At 59.5% G+C, this 23,772-nt stretch overlaps 1 protein-coding gene across 5 annotated transcripts in view; it reads right to left on the bottom strand.

Moving 5' to 3' along the window:
* Window positions 1-23,772, bottom strand: part of CELSR3 (cadherin EGF LAG seven-pass G-type receptor 3) — a 35,326-nt gene that overhangs the window by 2,530 nt on the left and 9,024 nt on the right. Inside the window, exons 2-34 of one of the 5 annotated variants that reach the window (XM_052776943.1) lie at window positions 20,513-21,145; window positions 18,657-18,879; window positions 18,083-18,198; window positions 17,127-17,215; window positions 16,546-16,703; window positions 16,172-16,335; window positions 15,585-15,710; window positions 15,241-15,410; window positions 14,817-15,002; window positions 14,559-14,669; window positions 14,122-14,290; window positions 13,737-13,878; window positions 13,425-13,545; window positions 12,921-13,104; window positions 12,726-12,827; window positions 10,311-10,405; window positions 9,380-9,589; window positions 8,736-8,919; window positions 8,091-8,240; window positions 7,632-7,812; window positions 7,162-7,329; window positions 6,707-6,833; window positions 6,323-6,529; window positions 6,041-6,215; window positions 5,395-5,507; window positions 5,005-5,084; window positions 4,246-4,372; window positions 3,470-3,583; window positions 3,155-3,291; window positions 2,954-3,060; window positions 2,109-2,282; window positions 1,764-1,964; window positions 503-1,583 (exon numbers count right to left, since the gene is read on the bottom strand). In XM_052776943.1, coding sequence (XP_052632903.1) covers window positions 503-1,583; window positions 1,764-1,964; window positions 2,109-2,282; window positions 2,954-3,060; window positions 3,155-3,291; window positions 3,470-3,583; window positions 4,246-4,372; window positions 5,005-5,084; window positions 5,395-5,507; window positions 6,041-6,215; window positions 6,323-6,529; window positions 6,707-6,833; window positions 7,162-7,329; window positions 7,632-7,812; window positions 8,091-8,240; window positions 8,736-8,919; window positions 9,380-9,589; window positions 10,311-10,405; window positions 12,726-12,827; window positions 12,921-13,104; window positions 13,425-13,545; window positions 13,737-13,878; window positions 14,122-14,290; window positions 14,559-14,669; window positions 14,817-15,002; window positions 15,241-15,410; window positions 15,585-15,710; window positions 16,172-16,335; window positions 16,546-16,703; window positions 17,127-17,215; window positions 18,083-18,198; window positions 18,657-18,879; window positions 20,513-21,145 — 6,325 coding nt within the window. Of the gene's footprint in view, window positions 1-502; window positions 1,584-1,763; window positions 1,965-2,047; window positions 2,283-2,953; window positions 3,061-3,154; window positions 3,292-3,469; window positions 3,584-4,245; window positions 4,373-5,004; window positions 5,085-5,394; window positions 5,508-6,040; window positions 6,216-6,322; window positions 6,530-6,706; window positions 6,834-7,161; window positions 7,330-7,631; window positions 7,813-8,090; window positions 8,241-8,735; window positions 8,920-9,379; window positions 9,590-10,310; window positions 10,406-12,077; window positions 12,093-12,725; window positions 12,828-12,920; window positions 13,105-13,424; window positions 13,546-13,736; window positions 13,879-14,121; window positions 14,291-14,558; window positions 14,670-14,816; window positions 15,003-15,240; window positions 15,411-15,584; window positions 15,711-16,171; window positions 16,336-16,545; window positions 16,704-17,126; window positions 17,216-18,082; window positions 18,199-18,656; window positions 18,880-20,512; window positions 21,146-23,772 lie in introns of those variants that run through there. The other 4 variants (XM_052776941.1, XM_052776942.1, XR_008233481.1 and 1 more) reach the window with 4 other exon arrangements.

Here is a 23,772-nt window from a genome sequence, read left to right as displayed (position 1 = left end):
CCAGCAGGGAGCAGACCTGGAGCGGAAGAAATGACAGACTGGGACAGGGACCCTGGGGATAAATGTGGCTGGGGCAGGCAGGGCTCCTGTAGGACTTGGGCCTCCTCCTCCTCTCCAGCCAGCCTGGCCCTCGCACACGTCCGCTCGTTGGGACTTACAGCTGGCACTAAGCAAGGGGACCAGCCCTGAGGTCGGCCTGGCTGCACAAAGAATCTTCCCTGAGCCCCCACAGGCCACAAGTGAGGGCCATCACTTCTGGCAGAGCAGGCGGACTCAGATAGACTGGTTTCTGCTTGTGCTGCACTGCAAACACCCAGAGCTGTTGCACCTGCAGGTTCTCCCTGCCTGGTCACTATTCAGGACCGGGAGACACCTGCCACTCACCCCAGGGGCTCACCCTTACACAGCCCTCTCCCCCCAAACCCTTTGGGAAGAAGCAAGGCAGGTGAACGATGCATGAGACCAGCTGAACAAGGCCTGGTTGAGGAAGGGACACACTTACTCTGAGTCTGGTGACAGCTCTGAAATGCTGTGGGAGGTGGTGGAGCGAGGTGTCGAGGGGCACATTGCAGAGGGCGTCGAGGAGGTCTGCACGGCAGAGGGGGTGGCGGTGGTCTGGGGGCCTGAAGGCGTGCTGGAAGATTGCACCGAGGACAGGACAGAGGAGTTAAAAGAAGCAAGGATGGAAGAAAGGATATCTAACTGTTCAGTGGAAGGATGCCGGCTGGGAACGGTCTCCAGGTTCTCTCTAGAAGGCTGCCTCCTTGACAGCGGCTCTAGGCTTTCCCTAGACAGCTGCCTCCTAGAGAGACTCCCCAGGTTGTCCTGCGAGGGATGCCTGCTAGGCACTGTGTCCAGAGGCTCTCTGGAATTAGATCTTCTGGACAGGAAGTCCAGCTGCTCCCTTGAAGTTTGTCTAGCTGACGCTAGCTGGTCCCTTGAAGGCTGTCTTCTAGAAAGCAAATCCAATTGTTCTCGAGAAGTATCTCGACTTGGCAGGACGTCTATTCGGTCTCTGGACACTTGCCTACTTGGCAATGTGTTTAGCCATTCTCTAGAGACCTCTCTCACTGGCCCACAGTCTAGCTGCTCTCTTGACCCAAATCTGCAGGGTAACGTGTCAAGGTGGTCTCTGGAGCCCTGCCTCCGGGGCAGTGTGTTCCCATGATCTCTCTGACTGGACCTAGCAGCAAGTAGATCCAAGTTTTCCCTAGATCCATGTCTGCTCGGTATACTTTCCAGGTGTTCAGTAGACCCATGCCTGCTGGGGATAGTGTCCAGCTCCTCCCTGGACCCATGCCGGCTGGACACAGCTTCCAAGCACTCTCCTGAGTTGTGTCTACTCAGCTGCTCCCGCGACATCTGTCTCCTCATCAGCATGTCAAGCTGCTCCCGCGATGAGTACCGGCTGGCTGGCTGTGACAGACTGCCTGCCCCAGAGTAGATCCTGCCGTAGGAGGCGGCGGGGACAGCCCTGTGACCCAGCGTGGAGGTCTTGTACCACGTCAGCTCGTTGGTCATCCTGCCAACGGATGGCAGGCCTTGGAGAGTCGGAGGGTACTGGAGGCGGTTCTTCAAAATCCCTGCACCGGACAGAAATAGAAATCAAATCTTTGCATAACGGTGAAAAGAGCATGAAAACGGGAGGAGATAAGCCATACCTCCCCAAGGACACGACAAGATGGATTTGATGCTGAGCCTTCAGGGCCACGTGAACCTGAGACAGGCAAGGCCACCCTTGCCCGCTTGCTCCAGGCCGTTACCTTTTCTTTGCCGTTGGGTCTGGGTGAGGGAGTTCTCATCCCCGCTGGTCAAGGCCAGGTCTGGCTGATTATTGTTGGCCGCATCCTTGTTGATGTCGAATCCCAGCTTCCGCTCGGAGCCCCACTTCTGCAGGGAGCAGGGGTGAACCTCGCACTCGCCCAGAGCCGGCCAGTATGACATGAGGTCATTGCCATCCACATCTGGCAAAAGGACAAAGCAAAACAGGCCCCAGGGAAGAGGGAGAGAATATTTCCGTGAGCAGCAATCGAAGCCATCACAAGACATGGCGTGGCCCCCACAGAACTGAGCTCACCCCTTCCCCTGCTAGAGCCCCTGGGACTTGCCTTTGGGAGTGGTGTTGGCAGGGTTAGTGAGGAGGCGTTCGCTGTGTGCTGCCCGCTTGAACTGGCGCTGGAAGCGGCCCCGCAGGCGTACATTCTCCTCGCTCTCTGAGGACGGGATGGAGAGGCTGCGCTCTTCATCTAGAGACAGGTCACTGTCCGAGTCTGAGTCCTGGTCTGTAGGGACACAGTGTGTGTTGGAGAGACATTTGGAATGAAGGTGGGAGAGGCTCTCCGTGGCAGGGACAGGAAGGCAGAACCACCCCAGAGCTGACCACCCTCGTGAGGACAACAGCCTGCCTTACCCCCAACTGTCTTTCCCTTGGCAGCAGCCTGTGCCTGCTCCCTTGCTTGGCATCTCACTGCACCTCCCCGTAATCAGCTGCAAATAGCTGTAAGATCCCATTTGCCTCCTCTTTCTCCAGGCTGAGCAAACCCACCTGCCTCAGCCTCTGCTTGCCTGTCCCACACCCCAGCCCCAGCTGCGAGAGTGGACCCCGCCGGTCTCACTCCAGTGAGTCAAAGGCCCGTGCTGCACTGGGGAGCCCGGTGTCCCCAGGGACCCCGCAACAGCCTATGCCCCTCTCTTGCCTCCTCCATTTCTAGCTCCTTGGAGACTGGCTATGCCCTTTGCCATCTGTCCGGGAGGAGGCTGTGCTAAGCGACACAGTTGCTACCTCTCCCTCCTATCCGCAGCGTGTTTGGAAGTCACAGCTGAACACGGGGTGGGGGATGTAACCGTACATCCAGCCAGAGCCTGTACTGGGAAGAATTTCCTTAAGTCAAGAGTTAATTCGGGATGCGCAGGGTTCGCCCCAAACCCAGGCACAGGGCTGACTGAGCCTTACCTCCCCCAGCATCGCGGTGGAACATGGCCACATCGATGTCCGTGGGGCCAGCATGAGACAGCAGGCTGTGATCTAGGGCCGAGCCCTGACGTGCCGTCACGTTATCTCTGAAAGATAGGAGGCGTGAACGGTTAGAGCGGCAGGACAACCTGGCTCTGCCTGGGCACTCCCGGCACCCCGGAGCCCTGCGCCGTTCCCTACCTGAGGTAAGCCCGCTGGCTGGAGTGGGTGCGGGCAGAGCGCACGCTGCTCACCGATGAGATGGTGGAGGCCCCCAGGGTGATGCGGATGAGCCCGCTCTCCTCAAACAGCGCTGTGTTGTTGTAGGCATTGGGGCCCTGGCAAGGCGGGGAGAGAGGGCATGTGCCCTGTTAAGAAGGTGCCACAGCAGCCCAGGGGATGGCCTTCCCACCCACACCTGCCACCCCCCCAGGGAAGCAGGGACGTCCCCATCAGGTCCTGTCCCAGGCAGGCAGCCTGTCCCCAGATCCCTGGGCTGTTCCTGCTCTCGCCCACCTGTGTGCTCCTTGTGGCCTCCTCGCTCTGCCCCTTCTTGCCAAGGCAGGCCAGCTTCCAGGCCTCCCGTACCTCCTCATTCAGCACGCAGAACAGGACGAGCACAGCCAGGCCCTGTGGGGAGAGATGCAGTGAGAAACAGCCCCTTGCTGCCAGCCGACCTGCTCGCCCGCAGCGCCAGTGCCGGGACAGTCCCTGGCTCCTCCAGAGCCCAGTGTGTTGGCCCTGGTGGCCACCAGGATTGGGATGCACCAAAAAGCCCCCCAACACTGGTCGGTGCTAACGCCCATGGTGGCCACGGGTAAGGGAGGAAAGGGTGGGATGTCCTCCTGGCTGGCAGTGGCCAAGCAGCAGCTGGCAGGGTCCCCTGCAGCAACACCAGCCATGGTGGTGGCAGGAGGTCCACAGGGTGCTGCTGTGGGTTATATTTGGGGTGTCCGACACCTCCATTGCAGGCCGCTCTCTTGCTCTGCCCTTTGAGAGCATGGAGGCCCCTTCCCTCCAAAGACGGTCCTTGCTGCCCCATGGATGTCACCTCTGAACCAAGCACCTTGCAGCCACCTCCTGCTCTGTGCCACCACTCACTGCGGCCACAGCAGCGAGGACTGGCAAGAGTCACCTGCTGCTGCAGTGGTGACAGCAGAAGGGATAAGGAGCCCAGTGGGACGCTGGAGGCTCAGTGCAGGACACCCACTCTCCACAGATGGCCGTGGGGACCACAGGGATGCTCTCCTGGGCTGACCCGTGCCCTCCCCTGGCAGAGGCCGGGCAGTTACCTGGAGGCTGCAGAGGACAGTGTAGAGGTAGTGGAAAGCCAGGACACTGTTGTTGACAGCCAAGAGGCCAAAAAGCCAGGTAGTGCTAATAACTAGAAGCAGAACAAAGGAGCTCCGTAACGTCATGCTGGAGAGAGAGAGAGACAGGCACACAGACACACACCGATAGGTTAGTGCGTATTGTTAATCTATAGTCTAGTACTCACAGACAGAGATCCAGAGGGGAAAGTGCACTCCTGCTCAGCCCTCCCTGCTGTGCCCAGCACTGTGGGCACACCCCTGCACAGCTCCCCCTGACTCCCAGGCCTTCCCTTCTGGATCACACATGGCAAACACAGGAGCCCAAATGACACAGGTGATTTGGAGCCACAGAGAGCTGAGCCAAGGTCCAGGGCTGGCCCAAGAGGGATCAGGGAAAGGTCTCAGAAGGAGCATGTAGGAAAGGAAGGAGGTGCTGAGAGTCAACAAGGCCAGAGTGTTGAATCCAGGCAGACAAAATGGGTGGCTGTGAGGGCAGGTGGTGAAGGGGGACAGGCTGGCAGGACAGTGTGGAGATGGGGATGTAGGAACAAGAGGAAAGGACAAAGTTTAGGAAGGGTTAATGTGGCTGGCAGGTGTGGGAGAGGAGAGTGGCTGCAAGGCTGACACTGATGCACAGAGAGGCACTCTGCGATGGTGGAAGAGGGAGGATGGTCACTGAAAATGCTAAAAACCATGAGCCACAGGAGCTCTGCTGGGAGTTTGGCCACTAATACTCACAGAACCGATTTCTTCTTGGTCTCCTTTTGGCCTGGGGAACAGGACATCTTGGCCACGAGCAGGAACATGACCCCATTCATCTGAAAGCGTTGGCACTGATTAGAAGCTGTGCCAAGGGCTGGTTCTGACCCGACATCCCCAGCACAGAGTGTGGGCAGACTCCTGGTCCGCCAGGCCCATGTGAATGTCCCCTCCTTTCCCCTTTATGCCTGAGCCATGGCCTCCCCCAGGTTTGGCTGGAGCGAGGAGGGACAGAGAGAGGGCCTCTAACTGAGGAAGGAGAGTACAGAGAACGGGGCAGGCAGTGGGCAGCTAAGGAAGGGGCAAGTGCCCATGGTGCAGAGAAGGGAGGCAGGAGAGGGCTGTGGGTGAAACAGGACAGGGTTTTACCACAATGACGACAGTAATGGGGCCTGCAAAGCTCCAGACCAGCTTATCATGAATGGAAATCCAGCAGAAGTCAGGGTTCCCGTAGCCCTCAGGATCCAGGCCAACAGCCAGCCCTATAGGAGGAAAGGAGAGGTCATGTCCAGACCCAGCAGCCTTGGACTCATCCAAGCCATATTGATCCCATCCCAGCACTGAAGGCCATGAAGGGGCTCTCTCCCCGCCACAGGGGAAAGAACCAGGACTGCGAGCCCCAGCATCAGGGCCTTTATTTCATTTTCTCCAGGCGTGCCTGACACAGCACAGCCCAGCCAGCATTCACTGCCAGCAACAGGTCACCCAAGCATGCAGGCTTGGGAAACCAGGAGACCTTAACCACAAGCCCTGGGACAGCATGAGTCCCGTGCCCATCAAACAAGCCATGGGGAGATGCGCTGAGGAATTAATTCTCCCTAGGAGGCAAAACGACAGTCCTTGATACGTGGTCCCCAGCTGACCACCACAGCACTGCTTGCTGCCAGCACTGCTGGCCGTGGCAGGCCCACCCTTAGCTCTCCCCACTGGGTAAGTGAGCTGGGCAACACCAGGGGATCAGGAGGCTGCTGAGAACTGGTGCTTTTGGCATGGCTGTAGGACGAGCAGCTCCTACCGGTGATGATGGCGGGCACTCCCCAACCGATGGCATAGTAGAAACGCATGGCTCCAAAGTTGACATTGCGGGCTTCAGTCTGCATGCGGTAGATGTGGAGGCCCTGGACGAAGAGCCAGGCGAAGGTGGAGAGGAAGAAGCAGTGGAGGAGGATGGCAATCACAGTGCAAAGAAACTGGGGAGACAAAAGCCACTCAGAGATGGTCCCACTGTGCCAACGCTAACTGCATCATCCATGCCTCGCCCCCACCCCCATGGGCGTGCTTGTTTAAGCCCACAGACCTGGTTCTCAGTGCGGTTGATGCCCAGGAGAAAGAGCAGCTCAGAGAAGAAGAGGGTGACTGATATGTTGGAGTGGATGCCACGTGTGTTGGACTTGAGGCCTTTGAGGCAGGTCAGGAAGGAGAAGGTCAGCAGCAGAGCCACCAAGGAGAGAGACACCAAGGAATAGGTGACAATGGCCAATGTCTCCAGGTCACCTTCCAGTTGCTGCAGCAGCAGAGAACAAAAGGCAAATGGCAGTGTTAGGGGGAGACACGGGAAGCCTACTGAGCTCTCAATCTCTACTCGTGTCCCACAGGGAATTTTCTGCCTGTCCCTGCTTATTCTGGGACCCAGTGGCTAATAGCCCCCACCACCGCCCATAGCCATGCAGGCTGAGGTTACCTCTCGGTGCGAGCTGTCCATCAGAACCCCAAAGGTGCCAAACTGGGAGCACTGGCAGTGGACATGTGTGGTGTTTCGGTACACAAGCTCGCAGTCCCTGGCTGTCCAGAAGCCAGAGGGGTTGGTCCTGCAGCCACCAAAAAGCAGAGTGCACTTAGGAGAGAAGACAGATGAGTGTGGTGTGCGGGGAAGGAACCGCAGAGTAGAGGGGTGATTGGCAAGGCTTTTCTACCAGCAGATACAACTGCACTCCTACAGCTGAAGTACTGGAGCCAAAGCCCTGCAGGAACCCTGCTGTGCCCTCCCAGCAGGAATGAACCCCCTGGGAGAGGGCAGAAACCCCCACATCCCAGTGCTGCCCAGGTACGCAGCCTATCATGGCCAGGGAAACTTGGGGAATGAGGAGGTGCCTGGGGAAAGCAGCTCAGAGAGTGGCCCAGCTGTGCTCGACTCACGGGTTGGAGTGGTTCCACTGGACGCAGAGAGGTTTGCTCCTGTTGGCTGTCTCCAGCAGGTGAAATTCCAGCACGAGAGGGGTGTCCAGGGGCCCCCGCAGGAAGGTGTGGTTGCTGAACACAGACACACTCACGATGGGGGAGTTCATCACAGGATTCTTGGGGAGCCTGCAAGGAGCAATGGAGCTCTACCATCACTGTGCCTGGCAGCTGCAACCCTCTGGGGACTTCCTGGATGCCCTGCGCTGACATCTCAGAAGGAACAGCTCTGCCCAGCCCACACCAAGGAGCTGGGAAACATGGGACAGAGCAACACCAAGGTGGGGAACAGGCAGAGCAGCGCAGGACCATCTGGCTGGGAACCAAACCCAAGCCATTGCAGACTCAGCAACTGCCGGAGGGAGCAAAACAGAGTCCAGCCAGCCTCTCTCCACAGGTGGTTGTGGAAGGCAACGAGGAGCAGGACATACCTGACACTGCGGCGATCCACCTGGTAGCGTGCAGGCAGCAGCCCCCCCAGGGTGCGGTACATGATGAGGATGATCACAGTGAGAGCGGGCTCAGGCTCCGGCAGCGCCTGCCTTGGGGAGGAGTTCTCCACAGTGTAGTTCCCTTCGCCCCCAGCCAGTGTGGGCACTGCTGTGGGGGCAGCTGAGGCACACAAGGGGGTGGTGAGAACAGACACACACATGCTGCTCTGAAGGCAACTTGTGAGGCCATCAGGAGCCCCTGGGATGTGGTGAAGTCAGAGGCTCTGGGCTCTCAGGGGTGACTTGCGGACCTCTGACAGAGCCAGGTCTCAGCAGGGGTACATGCAGACTAGATGACCTTTAAAGGTCCCTTCCATCCCAAACCATTCTGTGATTCTACAGCTTCCCTGCCAGCCAGGCCCACCCACGCTGTTCCTTGAGCGATGCTCACATGCTCACCTTCAGCTTTTGGGGGGCTCAGCACTGACAGCGGCAGCACAACGTGGGTGTGGGGGTCCCAGGCCGGCTGGCCCCGGAAGAGGCTGCTGTGGTAGCGAGGGTAGCGCCGGCGGATATGGGAGTGGTTCTCCATGCGATCGATGCTCAGCACTGTGGAGGAGCAACGGAGTGAAAGTCAGTTCTAGGATGGCCACCTGGAGAGCAACCATGCTCCAGGGCACCCCAGATTTGAAGTCACTGGCAAAGGGACTGTACGAGCCACAGGCTGGGTTGTGGATATGTCCCGTGTTTGGGCATTACATGAAATCCCAGCACCCACAGTGCTCTTTCCGAGCCCAGATCCTTGCTCTGCCAGACTACTTCTGCCACTGAGGCCAGCAGCTTTTTCACTAGAGACTGGGAGGTAACTGGGAGCAGGCAGCACACTCCTGGCTCTGCTGGCTCTTGGTGGTCTGTCAGCTACTACAGACAGGGATGGGACCAGGACGTCTCTCACAAACACCTCCCCGTGTTTGAGAGCCACCAAAGATGTTATCAGCACCCTTGCTGAGGTGAAGTAAGATGAGGAGAAGGGGACTGGGTGTGATGGAGGAGTGGCTCTGCATCAGTCTAGCCAGACCCCATCACCAGCCAGATCCTACTCACTGATGTTGGGGGTGACGACGCCGACAGGGTTGAGGTAGGTGAGTTTCATGTTGCTGGCCAGCGTGCCTGAGTAGTCCCGCAGCTGCTCCATGAGGCTGGCACTGCCGTGCTCACTGTGTGGCAGCATGGCCCAGTGCTCCCGGTTCTCGGGTGCCAGCACGGAGCTGCCTGCACGCAGCAGGTTCTGCATGGGAGAGACATGGGGGCAGGGGGTGAGGGAAGCACTACCTTTGGGCCCTGTCCTGACCATCTCCAGGCTGCAGCACTGTGCTCTCTGCCCAGCTTGCTGCACAGGGGCTTGGGGAAGAGGGGTACTTTCTGCTGCGATGGGCCCCCACCCTCAATGCTCATTACCCAGTGTCCTACAGAGATATCTTCCTTGCACCCCTGCCATGAGGGACTTGCAGGCAGCTGAGCAAACCCAGCTCTCTGCCTCGCCTCATCCACGCTGTGCTCCAGCCCCGACCATGCAGGTGGCCTCCACAGGTCTCGCTCCTGTGGGTCAATGTCTGTGTGGCACTGGGGAGTCCAGTGCTCCTGACATGGTCTCACAACACCCTCGATCCCCTCAGAGACCCAGGCTTGGGGTGGCTGATAAAGAGAAGCAGCATCGAAAGCCACTCTGATCTGGGGGAAGGACTCACCTCATTGAAGTGGGCATCCTGCGTGGCTGTCAGTCCAAAGCCACGCTGCCGGCTCTCAAAGGCCATGAGGCGGGACAGCAGGCGGAAAGTGATGTGCACGTCATTGCCAAAGTAGTGGTCCATGTGGTCCGTCACGGCCCGGAGCCGGTGGGCCAGCTTCTTGGCTTCAATTGTGTTGAGCTCAGTCTCGTTCCTCTCCAAGCCCTCCAGCTGCCAGCAGGGAGAAAGGAAGGGATTGAACAATTAAGCAGGTTCCTCACTGGGAAACTGGGATGCTGCAGGCCCCACTGGACCAAGAGATTATTTTTGAAACCATGGCACAAGCCATGGACACTCACAGCAGTGGTCACTAGAACAGGGAGCATCTCTGGCAGACAACCAGCCTCCAGCAACACACCAGGGGTTGCACTGGCCCAGCTAACCCAGTGCTGTACACAACAAAGGCCAATGAGATGAAAGGACAGGGCAAACATCTAGCGATACTTCCCTGGAAACTCTCCCGGCTTCAGTTACAATTCAGCCTAGATGCAAGTGTTTAATAAACTTGCCTGGATATTTCAAAGGGATTTGTCACTGACAGAGTCTGGGGGCTACAGATGTCCCACAGAGCAGACATCCCACCAGCTTCAAACAATTCAGCCCTGCTTAGGGTTATTTGTTTTCCTCTCAAATACTGGGGCAGGACACAGGTCGCTTCTGATGGGGTCACTCAAAAGATTCAACTAAACCAAAGTGAACATCAGCTCAGACCAGTGCTCCCACAGGATGGGTTTGGGGACAGGAGATGAGAAGAGAAAGGTGCCGAGCACTGTGGCAGAGCCTTCCCCTACTCTAGGTGCTCAATGAGAGCTGAGCTCTCTGAAACCCGACTGTGAGCCCTTGTTTGTATGGCTCCTGCCCTGTCAGGGCTGCAGAGCTGAGAGGGCATTACCAGCATGGAGAGCTCCTTGAAGGCAGGTGAAGTGCAGTTGAAAAGATCTGGCTCCAGCCAGCCCTTCTCCTCATCACAGTGTCTGATGGCTGCACCTAAAACCAGGAGGAAGGGCATGTCTGAAATTCAGCAAGGGATACATGGCTCCCCTGCTGCATCCCCCCAGCAGGGACTCTCTGTACCAGTTAATCCCGAAGAGCAGCACCAGCAAGCGATGGGGAGGGCCTGTAACACCCCAGGGCCGTCCTCCTGCTTTGCACCAGTGCAACCCATTCCACCCTTGGTCTGCATCACCTCAGCAAGCTGCTGCCATGCCCTCCCTCCAGGAGCTGGGTTCCTCTGTGTGCTTCTGGGCTGCATCACACCAGGTGCCATCACACAGAATTGCAAAGAGGAATAAGTGACTTGGCAGGGCTCAGGCTGGAGAAGCCTCCGGTTGCTGGTGGGGACATGTCTGTGTCCTTAGGGCACATCTGACCCCAAACTACTGAAGCCTATGCAGCTCTAGGCATCCCCTGGCTGACAGCCTGCAATGCCTGCTAAGGTCCTGCCTCTCTCTACAGGGCAAAGTCACGCCAGGACGACAACACCCCTGCTGTGGGGCTGGCAAACCCGCCCCAGAGACGAGCCCCTGCAGTTGAGTGGGATGGAGGAGTGGGATGGGGGATCCCCCATCCAGCAGTGCGGGTTCAAGACCCAGCCCAAGACCCCAGTCCCTGGCTGAGGTGCAAGCACTACTGCACAGCAGTGGAGATACCAGCAATGAATGGGATCAGCTGTTAACAACCACCAAAAGCGCTGCTGAAGCCAACATGGACAGCAGTGTCCTGGGCTCGGAGTGTCACCACACACACTTTGAGCAAGAGGAACCCGGACAACCCCAGCATAGCCAGCACGACTGTGGACCAGGCCCTCCCGGGGAGGGCACCAGGGCACAGGAGCCTACCCAGGTGCCCATGGCTGGGAGAGGGCAGCAGCATGGCCAAAGCGCAGAGAGGGAGCCTGGAGCAGGCTCCAGTTGCTGCTCAGAAAAGCCCCAGTGACTATCGTGTCCCCTCCCACCATCTCCAGCTCCTAGCTGTCCTCTGCAACCACCCTTCCCCCAGCTGCAGAAGCACAGGGACCAGTGCCATTGCAGCTGGGAGCAGGGAGAACAAAGAAACCTCCACACTGCTGGCCATCCCCCAGCAGAGAACAGGGATCAGCTCAGCTGCAGATCTGGGCAGGATCTGGCTGCCAGGTCCCTCTGCCTCCCCTGCCAGCCAGGCAGAGGGAACAGGACCTTGTCCTGTGCATGCCCATCAGTTCCTGCCCCCATCCTACTGCCCCCCCCGCTCAAACAGCTCCCCCTTTCCTCCACCCCATGGCCATTCCTCCATGGCCTTCCTGGCCTCACCACCCATTGCTCATCACCAGCTCCTTCCCCTCCCAGCCTAAGCAAGCAGGTACCAGCCCGGGAGAGCCAGCATCCATCCCAGCCGGAGAGCAGAGAGCGGACCCGCCCAGAGCCAACGCTGCAGGCTCAGGACAGCGGGTGGCAGGGGCTGCATGCGGCTGCAGCCAAGTCTGTGCTGGTTAGTGTGCTGGGAGCAGGGAAGAGCATGTAGGAGCGGTGAGGCCAGGCAAAGCGTTGGGAAGACACTCGGCAGCTCCAGAAGCAGAGGGGAAAGCGCAGGGGTGTGCAGGGTGCCAGGCAGGAAGCAGGGAGGGAAAGCCACGGGGCGCAGCCCTGACAGCACAGGGGGAAGGAGATGGGAACAACCTTACCTGCACCCCTCAAGCCTGAGCACGGAGGGCGAAAGAACCGGGGAGAGAAGCGACAACAGTTAGGAGCCGAACCTGCCTCCTCCTGGGGCGAACGGCTGGAGAAGGACAGGGTTTGTATTGTCCCCTGGGGCTTGCGCTGCCCTACAGTCCCAGACACCCTGCTCACTCCTTTGCCATCGCCCAGGACGGCCTCCTCCAGCTCGGGACGTTGACTCCTACCCGAGACACTCACCTAACGGCACACTGTGCCCTGCTCCCCTCACAGTGCACACCGAGGACGGGGCCAGCAGAGACACAGCAAGGCGCTGCGGGCACCGAGCTGCTGTGCCAGGCCTAACCCCAGCCTCAAGCCCACTGAAACCAAAAAGCGGCGGGGAGAAGGTGGGGACTGAGGCCGAGGGATCGGCACAGTCCCAGGGCTGGGTGATGGGCCTAGACCCCACAGCCTGTTCCCAGCCCCGTGGCCAGCCCCCTCTACTCTCCCCCAGGCTATGGCATTTTCTCCTTCAACTTCCTTCTCCCAGCCCTCAAGCCCAGCTAAATGGGACTGGGACAGCACAAGAACAGAGTGATATTGCTGAGGCTGCTACAGCCCCTGGGAGGACAGCCAGGCTGCCCCCTCCCCTCCCCATCACATCCCCCACTCACCCAAGGAGCCTTTGGGACACAGCACTGCAGCTGAGAAGCCAAACTTGGTCTGGGGCCACCACACACCTGCCTTCAGGCTTTTGGGGCAGCCGTCGTAGAGCACTGTGGAGACACACACCCCAAGGGGCCGGTCACAGGGGAAGGCCACTGACGCCAAGCCCCGTGGCACCAGTTCCCCACCGTGCCCACACTCACCCTCGCAGCCACTGGGCGTCACCTCGGCAAAAGGGCTGTCGCAGCTATTGCACTGGCGCCCGATGACCCCGGGCCGACAGTGGCACCGGCCCGTCTCCTTGTCGCAGGAGCGTGAGGTGGAGCCCACGGGGTAGCAGTCGCAAGGCAGGCAGGTGTCGCTGCCTTTGGGGCGGTAGTGGAAGTCCTGGGGGGAGACAGGGACAGCTATCGGACAGCCCATCGGGACAGCAGCTGAGGCCAGCACCTGGGGAACCACTGGAGCCAGGGCAGAGATGGGCCAGGCTCTCCTGATTTTGCAAGCACCCCCACTGCCCCCATCGTCACCGTGCTGGGGCAGGAGGGCCACACAGAAGAGCTGAGTGGGGATCCAGCCCAGAAGCAGGCACACAAAGGCAGGCCTGGGCAGCTGCCAGGCCTTTGGAGGGGACAAAGAACAGCACCAAGGATGAGCAGGGCTCCAGGCAAGCCATGGGCCACGTCCCCACGGGCACAGCTGCCCCTCACCTTGCAGTGGCACTGCCCGTTGGTTTTATTGCAGTCGGGGTCAAAGCCCTTGTTCACATCACAGTTACAGGGCCCACAGGTGGGGTTCCCCCACCAGCCCTTCGGACACTGCTGGTCCATCCTAGGGAGAGAAATACCTCTGCTGTTACAACAACCAAATCCCCCAGGCCTTCTCCTCCCAGCAGCCCAACTGTTCAGCAGTTCCAAGGAGCTGGGTAGCACTGAGAGGTCCCTGGTCACGTAGCCAAGATGAGAGGGCAGCACAGAGCCAGGCACGGAGGCCATGGCCCTGCCCTGTGCCCCGCATCTCACCTGTGCTCACAGTACTGCCCAAAAAAGTTCCCTCCGCACTCGCACACGTAGCCCAGGGGTGAGCCTGGCTTGCGGCGACACACCGACTTGTTCTTGCAGGGGTTGAGGTGACACACATCCACGCAGTCCCCTCCGTAGTACCCTGAGGTGTGGACAGAGAGCACCATGTAAAGCAAGCACCTTCCCCTTGAGAGGTGCCAGAGCACCAAGGAGTGGATTCAGGGGGCTCAGGAGGGATTCTGAAGAATTAATGCGTGTCTGACAGGGATGAGACTTGCCCAAGGGACGGACAGGAGAGCAGTCACAGGCCAGGAAGGAGCCACACAGGGAGAGAAGACAGACACATGTGGAGAGCAAAAGGGTGGCAGGGCGCTGCAGGCCCTACCTGGCTGGCAGACGCAGGAGTAGCTCTGCCACTCATCCTTGCAGACGCTGTTGGCTGGGCAAGGGCTGGAGTCACAGGGGCTCGGCACGCTGCAGCCAGCCTCCACCCGCAGGGCATGGCTGGGCTTGGGCAGCACGGTCCCAGTGATGCTGTCACCCAGTCGCACACCCTGCAATGCAGGCGACAAATTCACGGTGAAGCTAGGACAGGCACATGAGGCTCCAGTCCTCCTGCCCTCCACAAACCCCCAGGGGCAGCCACCCGCTGTCATCCCTGCTGTGTTGATTTATGGCTGCCCTGCAGCACTTCAGAGTCTTGAATGCTCAGAGGGAGTGTCACCACCAGGAGGGACGCTGGCAGCAGCTGCCAGGCCTGTGTTTCCACCCCTCCACGTAACAGACCGGCTGGAAAGGGAAGGCTCAGAGCAATGGACTCACCTGTATGCAGCCCCTCAGCCCATTCTGCACCTCGCCAGAGCCCAGGACTCCCCCCACGTGCAGGTGTTTCACCTTCAGGCCATGCAGTTCATTTCCGACAACGACTGTATCCTGCAGAAGGAAAGGGAGTAACATGGGGCAACTGGCATCAGCTCTGCCCCAGTCCTCTCTGAGGGTGCAGGGGCCCAGCCTGGCCCGTGTATGCCAAGCATCCCCCACAGTTCCCGTCCTGGTACCGGGGTCTCAAGCAGCACCTACCTGGTAGAGCCCGAAGTCCAGGGTGAGGGTGATGACGTAGCGTGAGTCTCGCCCGCTGTGGACGTCCCGCAGCTCCAGCTGGAGGTCGTGCCATCTCCCATCGCTGAGCCACAGCTGGTCCAGGAGGAGGCTGGTGCTGCGCCCGGACCCCCGGCTCACCATGAAGGAGAGCAGGCCCCCAGCCAGCTGCAGAGAGGGAACCAGCAATGGCAGCAGTGAGCAAAGGCCTCACCAACTCTGGCTGCCTCCAGCCTACCCTCCCTCTGAGGATGGGGAGGGAAACCCAGCCCTTCTAAACACCTCTTCCAGCAACCACCCTCTGCCTGGGCTGGCATCAACATGGAGGGCAGGGTCCTCCTGATCTCCTGGGGTGGATGGCAGTAGAGGCTGGGGCACAGTGCTGCAGCTGAGGCTGTGGCCCTACCTGGCAGAGCAGGGTGGTGTACTGGCCGGCATGGGCCTGCAGAAGCACCCCGTCTGGCTGGCGTGTCCGAAACGCCAGACCCAGGTACCACGGCACTGAGATCTTCACATCTGTCTTGAAGTCCCAGGTCAGGACACTGTTGCCCTGGAAATAGTGGGCATGGTGCATGGCTGGAAAGGAAAGTGGACGTGAGGAGAAGGGATGGGCACTACACAGGGAGCACTGGATGCAGGGACAACAGAGGTAGTTCACCTCACACGGACCCCTTACTCTGCTTCCACAGCAACCCCCGCAGTCTTGCACGTACCCGCCCTGCCCACACCCAGCAGCGCCCGCTCACTCACGGTGGCGGCAGTCTTTGCCCCCGAAGCCAACAGGACAGAGGCAGGAGTAGGTCCCCCAGCTGACAGAGCAGGTGCCGCCGTTCTTGCAGGGGCTGGAGTCGCAGAATGTGTGCTTGGCATGGCAGCCTGGAGGTAATCAATGTCACCCACATCAGCCTCAACCTGCTCACCACCTCCCCCCAGCCCACATGGAGAGGCACCACTGCCCACCAGCCCTTTCCTTGGTTGCCAGAGGGGGAAGCCCAGCCGCTCAGTCTCTCCGCACAGGCCCTGTCTGCTCAGAGATAAGGAGCAGCAACAGCCTTGATCCTCATGCCACAAGAAAGACACTGCGGAGCTGGACTGACTACCTAGCATCTCCCAGCCAGGCCAGCTCTGCAGACTCTGCACTTGGGATCAGGGGACATTCCCAGAACATTAGCTGGGGTGGGGACTGGCTCATTTAGGGAGGAGGCCCTGTTCTCCAATAGAAAGCTTCTCAGCTCCAGCTGTGCTGCCATGACACTGTTAGAGCCTGGCAGTGCTGCTGCGTGAGCAGGAGATGCTATTCCCAGGGCAGGGGCTGGCAGGAGCAGAGGCACTGGTACCTGCAGCAGTTCCGTTGTTGGCAATGTAGGAGGCCAGATCAATGCGTTTGCTGTCGATGTATAGGTCTCTCATGCATCCCACAAAGTCCCGGTGAGTGACAGGGAAGTTTTCTGGCAGGTTGGGGACCCCTCCGAGGAGCAAGGGACCTGTGAGGTCCAGGGACCTACAAGGACAGAAGCCCAGGGCTTTAAGAGCCACAGCAACCTCAGGCCGACTAGCTGGCTCCCCAGCACAAGGGGCTGGGAAGCAGACATCCTTGGGGACAGGCAGACACAGCCAAGGTCCCAGATGTGAAGGGCTGACACCACAGGGGACCCAAGTGCCCTGCTCCTTTCCCCACCGCAACAGTGCCCAGCAGTCCCCAAGGACTCACTTCTTTGAGCTGGTCTGCACACCCTCTGCGGCACAGGAGTAGTTCCCGATCTCACTGCCAAACTGCAGGGCCACTGAGGCATCACATTCATCCACTGTCAGGATGGCCACCTTGTCCTTGGAGGGGCCCTGCACCACCCCCAGGGCGCTGACCTTGGGCTGAAACCAAATGCAGGGCATTAGCAGCACATGTGCCCCCAGACCCAGGCACCCAAGGGCTCGCACAACAGCAAGGAAAGGGCCTGAGCATGGCCCACACACCGCTGCACTGCTGGAGGTGTGAGCAAGGCAGGAGGGACATCTCCAGCCAAGCCCAGCAAGCAGCACCAGAGATGGACATGGGCAAGGACACTGCATAGAGTGCATTCCTGCAGCCTCCAAGTGTGGTCCTGAGGGTCAATCTCCCCTGCACCTGGCTGGCTGCTCCACTGCACCCATCCCCAAGGGCTGAAAACTACCTCTACCTTCTCTCCACAGCCTCCCCCGTGGGGCAGAGCCAGAGAACAGGAGAGCCAGAGCCGCTCGCTCAAGCCTCACGGGGAGAGACCCACACACACGGGGAGACAGCTGGGGCACACGTACCTTGTTGTAGTAGCGAAGCTGCAGTGTGTGCCATTGCCCATCACTCACACCCCCCGGCAGGTAGGGACTCACCACCGTGCTAGACTCTCCTGCGGAGACAGGGATGATGGCATGCTGAGGGAAGCCGGACAGCCCTCAGACACACCCGCCCCTCCTGCAGGCACCAAGCCCGCCGCACTGCCGACAACCTCGTGCAGGGATGGAGAAGGGCTTCAGGGAGACAAGCTCAGCATGCCAGCCTCTGCCTGCTGCAGCCTTGCAGCAGGAGTGGGGAGGGGGGAATTGCAGTCCTAGAACCGGTCACCAGCACCCCAGGATGGCTCCTCTGTCCAGGCTGACTGCCAGGGTGCTGTGGCACCGTGCATCTGGCCCTTGCCAGCCACTCACTGCTGAGCCTTGCCCTGAGGAGACCAGCACAACCAGAGCTACAGTAGCAGGATGGCCACCAGGCACTGCAGGCAGAGGAGACGGGAGGAGCACCGGACCCAGGATGGGAGGAAAGCCCCAGTTGTTAACGCAAGGGCCCAGTGCTCCTGGCAGCTCATCCTGACACACCTCGGGGCAGGCGGGATGGGCACAGCAATGGCACAAGGCAGCAGGGATGAGACCGACAGGATAGCAAACACCCTCCCAGGAGGGTCCTCTTCTCCAGACTGGCTCACGGCAAGGCAGGAGGTGAAGCTCGCGGTGACATAACGGGGCAGAACAGCAGTGGAGACCCCAAAAGGGTTTGTGTTCACAACACCCCTGCTGCACTCGCACTCCTAATCCTAGGGAGTGTCCCAAGACACACACCTGCCTCCTGTGCCATCCACTCAGGCTCACCAACATCTCTCTCAAACCCACCTCCCTTAGCACAGGCTCCATCCAGGGCAGCAGCCCGGTCTCCCCACTCAGCACAGGCCTTCTCGTAGCTCCCACAGCACAAATCCCGCGACAGGCAGGGCCGACCTTACCTGTGGAGTATTTCAGCTGGACCTGCCCCTGGATGATCTCTACCGCCAGGAAGTCGTGCCTCTCGTTTAGGCGCCCATTGTAGAGCAGGAGGCCGCTGGGCTCCACGGTGCTGAACCTGGGGCAAGGAAGGAAGCGGGAGAGCAGGGTGGGCACAAGGAGCACACGGAGAACCCCACTCTCCCGTGGCATGCACCAGCGTCCCAGCACAGGGACAGGGTGAGAGCCAGGCCTGGCCCCAGGCACAAGCCCAGCTGGGAAGGGGCTGAGAGCTTGATCCAGCAGATGCTTTGGGAGCATGGGGGCCTGGCGTGGAGGCAGAGAGCTGGCAGCAGGGAAGGGCAGAGGCACTGAAGGAAGGGATGAGCTGATGCCAGGGGAGACATAACAGTGTAGATTCAGAGCCCTTTGGCTAAAGGCACCAGGGCAGCCCCGTGGCAAGGCAAGGCTGGTAACACGGGGGTCTGGAGAGCATCAGCGAGTCCCTGGACAGGCCCAGGGCGCACAAGTTCCACCAGAGCAGGGCCAGGTGAACTGGCAGATGCTGGTGTCCAGTGGAGGAAGGAGAGGACTCACGAGAGGGCGAGGGTGAGGTGGAAGCGCTGGCGCAGGCCCCGGAACATGACGAAGGATCGCGGTGGGAAGGAGCGCGTGGACACCTCGCAGAAGGGTGTTTCGAAGCCGCCTGCCGGGCACTGGCAGTGGAAGCCCCCATCAGCGCCGTTGGTGCAGGTGCCGCCGTTGCGGCACACACCAGGCACGCAGCGCCCCGAGCGGCTGTCCACTTCGCAGTTCTCGCCTGGTGGGGAGCAAGACGAGAGGCTTGGGACACGTCCCAAGCACGCACGCAGCAGCCACCCATCCACTCCTTGCCCTGGGAGTGCAGACCTCAGCCTGGGTTTGGGGCAGGGCAACCAAGGGGCAGGAGTTTGTGGGGCAGCTGGGGGCAGGCAAAAGCTGTGACAACCCAGGTGTCACCCATGTGTTCCCCACAGTAGCCAGCAAGCTAGCTACCACCGCCGGCCCTGCAGCAAGAGCCACTGGGTTGGATGGGATGCCAGCTCTGGCTGAAGGGGCAAGTTTGGACTCAGGATGGCATGGGAATGGGACAGGAGGGGACTGGCCACAGCTGGGCTGCACAGTCCTAAGGATGGAGAGGCAAGGACAAGCTCAGGGAAGTCCTGGCAATGCTGAGAGTGCCTCCTTGGGCACTGCCACCACACAGGCCTGGGACGGGCATCACAGTCCTGGCTCTGGGGTATGGGGACAGCCCAGCACCACTGAGCTCCCCTGCCAATAGCTACAAAAGTCTCGTAACAGCACCAGGAGCCTCCTAACCCTGCATGCAGGCTCTGACATAGGAGCAAAACCCAAGTGGAAACCAGCCAGATGAGGGCTTGCACCTTGCTGGCACTGGTAACGGGGATGCCCCAAGCCAGCTCAGCAGTGCAGTGCAGTGCAGTGCAGGGGGTCTGGCCAGCCCCTTTTCCCGTGCTGTTCTTGCAGCATGCAGGGAACCACTCAGCTGCAGTCCTACGCCCCGGGCCCTGCTCCCATTACTTGCTCCATGGCACGCAAGGAAGATGAGAAGACAGCATGAAGTGACAGGGAAATGAGCTCATTAACCCTTCTGCTAATGGCTGTTCACGCTTCAAATGCTGGGGGTTAATTACCACTGACTCTGCTTATCTCACCAGGAGCCACCAACAGGAGAGTGGCTCCAAGGCAGCCATCTGCTGCCGTGCTCCCTCCCGGCAGGGAGGGCAAGGCAGAGGCTCCCTTCCCAGTAGCCACAGGCCACCTTCCCTCACGCCCAGGTTGCCAGTGGCCAGGCATGGGTCTCCACAGCCTGTTGGGGACTTGTGGCAACAAGACACTGGCCGGCCCAAGGATTCCCCTCACGGCTAGGACCAGATCTGCCTGGATCGGATCCTGCCTGTTGGGGCAGCTACGCCCAGCCTCCCCTTCTGTTTTGGGTGGGCAGCAGCTCACCCACCGCACGTGGGGCCAGCGTGGGTTCCAGACCTCTGCCAAACCAGCTGAAGACTGGCGCAAGCTGAAACCAGTACCTCCAATGGTCCCAGAGCCCATCACCCCACTGACAGGGGCAGGGCCGAGGAGCCTCCTGTGCCCCAGCCTGGCACGGTCCAGCTTGGTCCCCCTGCTCTGTGAAAAAAGCTGGGAGGTGGTGGCCAGGGTGCCCAAGAGCCCTCCATGCCACCTCCCTACAAGACAGATTTCTATGGCAACCTCAGCCCTGCACATCCAGCGCCATGGAAACACGAAGAGGCGGGAGCAGAGCCAGACCTCTGCGGGCAAAGAGGGGCTCTGACACCTGCTGCCCTGCTGGGAAGAGGACCCCACCATGGTGCCGGCAATGCCAAGGGACCCGCTCACCCATCCTCCCGTGGCCCCCAGACCGGGGCACTCACCGCTGAAGTGCTGGCGACAAACGCACGTGTATCCCCCCTCCTTGCGGGTGCAGATCCCACCGTTCAGGCAGGGGTTGGAGTAGCAGAGGTTGATCTCCGTTTCGCAGTAGTCCCCGGTGAAACCCTGCGGGCAGCGGCACCGCAGGCCAGTGATGGGGTGGATGGGCCGAAAGAGTGTAGAGGGGGAGGCGATGAAGGGGGCTGAGCTGTCGAACTTGAGTACAGAGATACACTTCATGTAGTTCTGGCAGGGCTCCCGCAGGCAGACGTTGTCGTCAAAGGGCAGCACCTCCAGCATGGAGGCGCCTGTCAGCGCCATGCGCTTCATGTACAGCTGCTCCTGCAGCTCCTCCGAGCTGAAGTAGCGCCCGCCCCGCGGCGCCAGGGCCGAGAAGCTGACGTTGAGCACCGTGCCGCCCACGTCCGTGTCGTTCTGGATGTTGAAGATGAAGATGTCCTCCTTGGGCGTCGCGAGCACGGTGGCCACCCCTTCCAGGAACGTGGACAGCAGCGGTGAGAGGAAGCGCTCCTGCCACATGTTCTCCAGCCGCACCGTGATGCTGTTGGCCAACATGTCCTCCGTGATGATGATCACCCGCAGGACACACTGGGCCGTCACGCTGTGGATCCCATCTGCGGGAGGGAACAGGGAGACGCTGCAGGTCTTTGCCTGCTGCTTGGAGGGTCTCCTCCTTCCCACCCCAGGGCAGAGCCCTGCACCCCAGTGCAGCCCCCAAAAGGCCCAAGTCCTTGGCTAAGGAAGCTTGGAGCCACAGCCCCGGGGGCTAGCAGGGTGCTACCCAGGCTGGAGAGGGAGCATCGGTGCAGCTGCGCCTTCTCCTTATCCTCAGGCTCTCCACTGAGATAACTCTCAGGTTTCCTCCCTGTCCCAGATCTTGGCAGTAAACTGAGCTCTCAGTAACAAAGATGCTGGTGAGATTCGGGCAGAAGGAAGTCCCAGCAGGAGGTTGGGCAAACACAGGAGCCGATGCCAGGGCCCGGGGTGTTTTGCTTCCCCACTGCGCCCTGTCTGCCTCCTCCACACTGCCTTTCCCTGCGCTCTCCTCCTACTGTTTCCTTCCTCTCTCCTTCAGGGTCTCCAAGGCTTTTGTGCCATTCTCCCTGCTTCCCCCCTTCTTATCTGCTCCACATCTCTTCCTCCCTCAGCCCATCTCCGGTTTGTTTAATTCTCTTTAATCTTTATTTTCCTTGGAAACAAACTCCCTCCTCTTGGGACCCTGCACCACACGAGTGATCTCCCGGGCACGAACACAGGAGTGTGCCCGCCTACGCTCTCCCAGGACCCTGGCCGTTAGCAGCATCTCACCCCCATGTTAGGCACACTCACGTGCCAGCAGCTCAGGCTGCAGGGGTGCAGGCAGCGCAGCACCAACCTGGACTGGCAATGGCGCAGCTCCCACCACAGCACGCACCCCAGCAGCTATGAGATTTGAGGCCCCCTGCCTCACCCCACCTACCCAGCTCCCAGAAAGCCAACAGATCCCACTACCTTGGAGGGTCATACCCTGCTGCAAATTAGGAAATACTGGCAAAGATGGGAGCTGGACAGACAGACAGATGTGACGATGTTCCTAATTCCTCCAGGAAACCCTGCTACAATCACAGGCAGGCACAGAGCAACCCTCTCAGCAAGACAGACTGTAATTACCCCAGCTGGGGACCCGCCAGGCAGCAAGCCCCATACCTTGCTCAGATAAAACCCCCATAAGTCCCTTCCAGAGCACAATTGCACCAGCCCACTCCCTTTTGCTGAGGCTGTCGCTCTTCTCCCTGTCTGCCCAGGCAGAAGTTTGGGCAGTGGTTTTATTTTTCAGCCATTAACTCTCCTTTCCACGTGACCCCAGTCAGTGGCTTTGCCAGTAGGTATCCCACAAAGCAGCCTGCCAATGTCCCCCTCCCTCAGGCCACCCCAGGCACCTTTGCTAGCCGCTTTGGCTGGGGCACCCGGAGGGAGAAGCCTGCCTGCTGCTCCAGGACACCTCCGATCTCCCAGTCCCCCTCCTCCTGGGCCCTCCGCTCCCAGCACAGGCTCCGGCAGGCAGAGCCAGCCTTCAGCATGGCGAAGCAAGGACCGCGCCAACCTCTGTGGCCCCAGAAACGCTCAACGAGGCTCATCAAGAACCTCACTGCTCCTGGTGAAATGGGACGATCCGCCTTCCAGCCCACTGCCAGCACCCTAACGCTGGTGCCCCACAGGTGTTGGCAGCACACAGCTGTTGCCTGCTGTTCCCATCTCTCACCCCACATCTACCCGAGAGCCCCAAACCCCAACGTTTTCTTGGAAACCTGGCTCTCGTCATCATACCAAGACAACATTTACATCAGCACATCTCGACGGTGACTCCCAGGACTATTCCTGGGTACCAAGCCTTGCTGTAATGGGGGAACATATTTAGCTAACGGTCACAAGAGCATTCCAGACGCCTTTAGAAGACCTTAAACAGAATAAACAAGACAACAAAAAAAGAAAGATGCCAATTAGAAGAACACAGGTGCACATTCCACGATAAAGGGAACTTGGCACAAAGAACCTCAAATTCGGCAGTTTATCTTGACCACTTAGACTGAGACAAGTTTCGCATGTTTTAGTTGGTGTAACCAATTATGTCCTATGTTTATGCGCGTGTACAGAGTTGGTATAACCAATCATATTTTATGCTTGTGCGCGTGTACAATGACTTTGCAGAATATATGATTATAAATATGTGTGTGTTTTAGCAATAAAGGGTCGTCTGCTTTCAAGATTACAGGCGTCCGTTTATTTCTGCCTCCTGCACTGTAACATCCCCTACATGTGACCAATAAGTGGCAAATGCAAGCCACCCCCTTCCCCGGGGATACTGGGTTTGCCTGCTTGTGCCTGTCTGCAGGCAAGGCCACCCGAACGATAGGCGAGGAGTTTTCTGGGATGCTTCCCTTTCCCTATCTGCCATGCTGACCGCTGGCCAGTAAATCAGCATCCTGGCAGGTAAATTGGCTCCACAGAGACAGCCTCATGCATCCTCTCCTGGGCATCCGTGCCAGGTTCAACACTCTGGGCCCCAATTTAAATGCTGACATGGGAGATGGGCTTGTGAAAAGGTAGACAGGAAGGTGGATCTCACTTCAAGGGAAGAGTGGCTAAAGCAAAGATGCCCCCAGCATCACAGAGGGCAGACCCCAATCTGCCTCACCCAGCCCTCATCCGTCCCCCAGCACACGCTGGTGTGGGTAAACCAGGCACCCAAGGCTGGGCTGCT

Source organism: Harpia harpyja, chromosome Z (genome assembly GCF_026419915.1).
Source record: "Harpia harpyja isolate bHarHar1 chromosome Z, bHarHar1 primary haplotype, whole genome shotgun sequence".
In the NCBI taxonomy this organism is placed as follows: Eukaryota; Metazoa; Chordata; class Aves; order Accipitriformes; family Accipitridae; genus Harpia; species Harpia harpyja.
This window is presented reverse-complemented; position numbering and strand designations above follow the sequence as displayed.